We start from the raw sequence: 4,698 nt of genomic DNA, 5'->3' as shown, positions 1-4,698 counted from the left end.
TCGACCTCACAAGTGGAACTGTGCACGGTAGAGCACAGGTAGCCAATGCATCTAGTAGCTGGCGGCATTATTTTATTGAAATCTATATTTAATAAGGATCGCATTACGGTGGAGAAATTATGTTGGTTTGGAGAGGGCGATGGAAATGTGATGAGGAGGTGATTAGGACTGGCTTTTTTGTGTGAGCATTGAATATGGATTGCAGCAGGAGTGTGCCCCGCGAGCAACCTGTTCAGGCCCTCAACATATGCACTGCGGCAGGCCTTGCTGTCATTGGCTCGTGCCGCCCTGTCACGTGACCTGGCTTCCGGCTGCCCCAAGGCACCCCTAAGCGCCCCCCTACCCCACACCCTCAACTTCACTCGTCACTCTGAACCCCGCGGAAGAAAGAAATTTTTCAAATGGTCCATCGAGTGCACGGGTAACGTGAGCCAGAGGCTATCCATAGGTCTACCTAGGCCATTCATTGTCAATTATTCGGAAAGCAGTTCTTAATCTTCATTATTCAAGTTTATATACAATATTTTTTAACCCCTTCTCGTTTTTCATAGTGCAGTGTGATTGTTCTTGAAAACTTATACTAGTTTCGAATACTGTACTTCAAAAAGTTCTGGAACGGCGATGGTGTTTGGTAGTAGGAAGTGAATAGTTTATTTTTTCGTGAATAGTTCCACGAGATATAACCTTTGAGTCTATCTGGAGAAAATGAACAAAAACAAGTGTATTGGTTAATTGGTGATCATTATTTTATTATTCTATGAATTAGATATTTACCTCTTTTCTGAATATCTATTTAACGTAAAGTTCACTGCATTTCAAAACCATTTATGTAATATAACTGAAAAAATTATAATACAATGTGCTGCGTATAGTTCGAATATTGAGTACAAGTAAGTAAACAATTTAAATGACATACATATTCCACTCCAGAGTTGAACTGCAACAATTCCTAAATAATGAATTCAAAGAGAATTCTAATTTCCCAAAATTCTCCAATTTCTAAACTAAATAAAACTCAAGTGACATGAATTTCTTTTTTGAATAATTTGTGGACAAAAATAAGAAGTGCTCTATATTCAAGGAGAACATTACAAAGTCATATAGATTTGCAGTAGAATAATGAAAGTGGGTGATTCTCTTCAAGAATTATTCGATGGGATAGTAAAACATTTTTTGTTCAATGAACCTGGTAGAATTGATGTGACGTGTGTATCGTGAATTTCTAGCAACGGTAACTGTGAACGTGAACATGATTAACACAGAGACCTAATCTAATAACAGTACTGATTCTAACTTCTATAGTGGGTAAAAACTGTACAGTGAACACCTTAGTTTTATGCAAACAACACTCAATCATTCAGAAGATGGACAAACTTAACGCAAGCTGCCATATTTACCTGTTCAAATAATAAAAATAATAGAATACTCGTCTCAGAATCTGCCGAATCATGGACTGCAATCTATAAAACTGGACGCGGAGCTTCTTCACAAAGTGGTCACGACCGTCTAACGGATATTTATTTACAAGCTTGCTGTCTCACTACCTGTGTTTTGCTTGAAATTGAAGGGGCACGCAGCCACTACTTGGACTGAGCCATAAGTACACACCACTTCTGACCTTGATGACTCGCTCGACTGGAGAGAGTAGCCCGGTGTGAATTATGAGAAAGCACTGATGTAGTCCACTAGTCGAATTTCTACAAGTAATCAACAATTTTTCACTCACAATTCGAGAAAATCGACCAACAACAAGTTCTAAGAAAAAAAATTTAGATCAATCAGAACTTCCTTGCCTATTAAATTGAGACTGCAGAAAATGATTAGACTTTACACTTTAGACAGAAATGGAGGTATACTACATTGTGTAATGTTTCAGATTCAACGACATTTTTCAACAATTCTCCTCTTTGAATGAATTTTGGTGAACGTAATCAGTGAAATACCCAATTATTCGTTCATTCTGTTGTGAAAAAGTTGTAAGACTGTCCTAACTCCTAAATACGGTGAGACTGGAATAATATATGTCTGTAATGATATTCTTATGAGATAGGTAGGCCTACTAATTGTTCATCAGCTACCGTAATTGCTTTTGTAAATGATCGATTCTTCTATTGGAGAGCATTTTCTGTGCAGTGTACAATGAATCATGTAATGAGAAAAATTTTCAAAGTACATGATCTCGGATCATATTTTAATGGATGAGGAAGTATTATTCTCGATTGAAACTCTAGTTTGAAAACTCGAAAAAGTGGAGGGCCCGTGGAGTATGAGAGGGGAGGCAGGGCCCTACCAGCAAGGCCTCAGCCTGAGCGTGGATCTTGCCTACACGGGCAGCATACTAACGCCGCGACCAATCAAATTCCAGCCATCAGTCAACATCTTTGTGGAGCAGAATGGGCAGCAGGTCGAAGAAGTAGGTACCACGGCATGGAATAACTCGTGGCCATCGATCAACTTGAAAGAGGAGGAGGATTGCTACGGAAAGCTGGATGCATACGAGAGGCGAGCTGGAAGTGTGGGCTGTCCGACACCGCCGTCGGAAAAGAAGTACTTCTGGCATCCGTCGCAGGACGCCGACTCATCGACAGCCAGACGCGGAGGCGCCCGCCGACGCCGCTGCAACTCGGAGCGTCGCTGTGGCGGATCGACACGGCTGCCGTCGCCGACCGTCGTCAAGAAGCGTCGCCTGGCGGCCAACGCACGTGAGCGGCGTCGCATGAACGGCCTCAACGAGGCTTTCGACCGACTGCGTGACGTCATACCGTCGGTCGGCGTCGATCACAAACTGTCAAAGTTCGAGACACTGCAAATGGCGCAGACCTACATTGCCGCCCTGTGTGATATGCTGCAGCGTACTTCCAGATGACCCTGGCTGACAACCGGCTTCATCCAGCAAACACTTGGTGAGTGCATTGTATTTTAATATGATCAGAAAAATAAAAATACAAATATTTGAATCAAAATAACACAAAACTATCGGCCTAATTAAATTTCTACAACACAAATAAAATTTATTCTGCAAAATTATTACGGAGTGATAATTTACATTCAACTTGAAAAGATATCTAGAGCTGTACGATCTAAACTCATAAAGCTAAGAAGCAATACGTTTTTTACTTATAAATACTTTTATTTTCAGTTACAGAATTTCGTGAGAATTTATTAATAAACTATCATTTTCACATTAAACTTATCTCGATGAAATTAAAGAATAGAAGAAAGCATTTAATCTATGTCTAAATAAAGTTACCAATCATAGCGATTAAAATTATTGAATTTTAATTATACTTTCTCATGCAGTACAAAGATAATTTCGAAAATGACGATTTTTGTGACACAAAATATGTGTAAAACATTAATTGAAACATGACTGTAGATGGCACCGAAAAAAATGAAGGTCCTCGACGACCTATAATTGGTGCTATCCACTAATCCGATTATCGAAAAAAGGGATTGGGATATATCAGACCCTAATCCCACAGGTGAATTTCCTATTCTAATAGAATTCCATGAAAATATTTGGTCAATGGTGGATGTCAATTATAAACTTAAGTGGTTGGTTTTTATAGCTATTATGTCGTGTATCGAACTTTCCTTTTCCACTAATAGTGAAAACAGTCATCGAAATAATAGGTAATAGTCCATTCCCTATTACTGACATCCTTCATTTGAATGAATTCTGGTAACAATGAAGAGCTAGCAGGTGCTATAGTGTTGTAAAATAATGCCCCGAGTCGACTGACATTCTGCCACTTGAATAGTAGCAGAACCAAGAAGCAATTTGGCTAGACCAGTCGGTCGTTTTTATGAAAGTGTCAGTTCAGTTTGATGCTTGACAGACACACGTTGGAAGTTGGTTGACTTGCGTATCTGCATGTGTGATGGTGTGATGTGAGGTGGTATTCGGAAGATGAGAGTGGTATCCGAAACACTTATTTCATGTCCAAGTGGGTTGATAAGAAGAAGGGGATCTCAAGCTGCTGCTTTGAAAAAGGGTGGCTCTTCTCTTTCAGTTGCCGGCAGTCAATAATTAGCTGGCCGAACGAGTCTCTCACTCTCTCTGACTCTCTTTTTTTCTCCCTCTCTTCTTTGAAGTCGTCAACATGAAACGGGGTTTATTGGAAATTAGCATCAGAAAGAGAAGAAACGCACTTATCTCTAATATCGTTCTTGCCTATCCTACCGCTTGTGGCCTTTCTTCTGTTTGTAAGGCTATGGAAAGACAGTAGAAAACTTTTTTAAGTACTATTTCAGACACTGTCTCCCCAGTTCTATTCATTGTTTCTCACTTCCAATCTAGCACTTCCCAATTATATCAAGGTTATTCACGTTAATAGAACCCTGCAAGTATTTTCGAAAGCAATACTATTATCCTAGAGAAAAGAAAGCATAAGAAATCATTCCTTGGTATAGGGCGTTTATGTTTCAAATTTCTAGCCAAATTTTTGTTAACTCAAGCCTACTACTGTACTGCCGACTACTGTCTTTCATTACTGATTTGTTCGGGTGAGAGTGTAAGAACGGCACAGTGTCAGAGACTTCCAGTGTCACATAGCTTCAAGAAAAACAAATACAAGAATTATAGGCTCGAGGTACAGTGAAATTTGTGACATAAAAGCCCTATATCATGGGATATCTTCTTATGCTATCTTCTCTCTATGCTATTATAAAGTACCCAGCTATTTAGAATAGAGCACA

At 39.5% G+C, this 4,698-nt stretch overlaps 1 protein-coding gene across 1 annotated transcript; it reads left to right on the top strand.

Moving 5' to 3' along the window:
• Positions 1–384: 384 nt before the first annotated feature.
• On the top strand, positions 385–2,893 carry LOC111062996 (protein lin-32-like). Its single transcript, XM_039421660.1, has one exon. It carries the CDS (start codon positions 2,267–2,269, stop codon positions 2,864–2,866), a length of 600 nt encoding a protein of 199 aa, XP_039277594.1. The 5' UTR covers positions 385–2,266; the 3' UTR covers positions 2,867–2,893.
• The last annotated feature ends 1,805 nt before the right edge of the window (positions 2,894–4,698 follow it).

The sequence above is a fragment of the Nilaparvata lugens genome, chromosome 2 (assembly GCF_014356525.2).
Source record: "Nilaparvata lugens isolate BPH chromosome 2, ASM1435652v1, whole genome shotgun sequence".
In the NCBI taxonomy this organism is placed as follows: Eukaryota; Metazoa; Arthropoda; class Insecta; order Hemiptera; family Delphacidae; genus Nilaparvata; species Nilaparvata lugens.
This window is presented reverse-complemented; position numbering and strand designations above follow the sequence as displayed.

What these genes read in the sequence shown, in the direction of transcription:
- LOC111062996 (XM_039421660.1), top strand. Translation starts at nt 2,267, where the DNA reads ATGAGAGGGGAGGCAGGGCCCTACCAGCAAGGCCTCAGCCTGAGCGTG.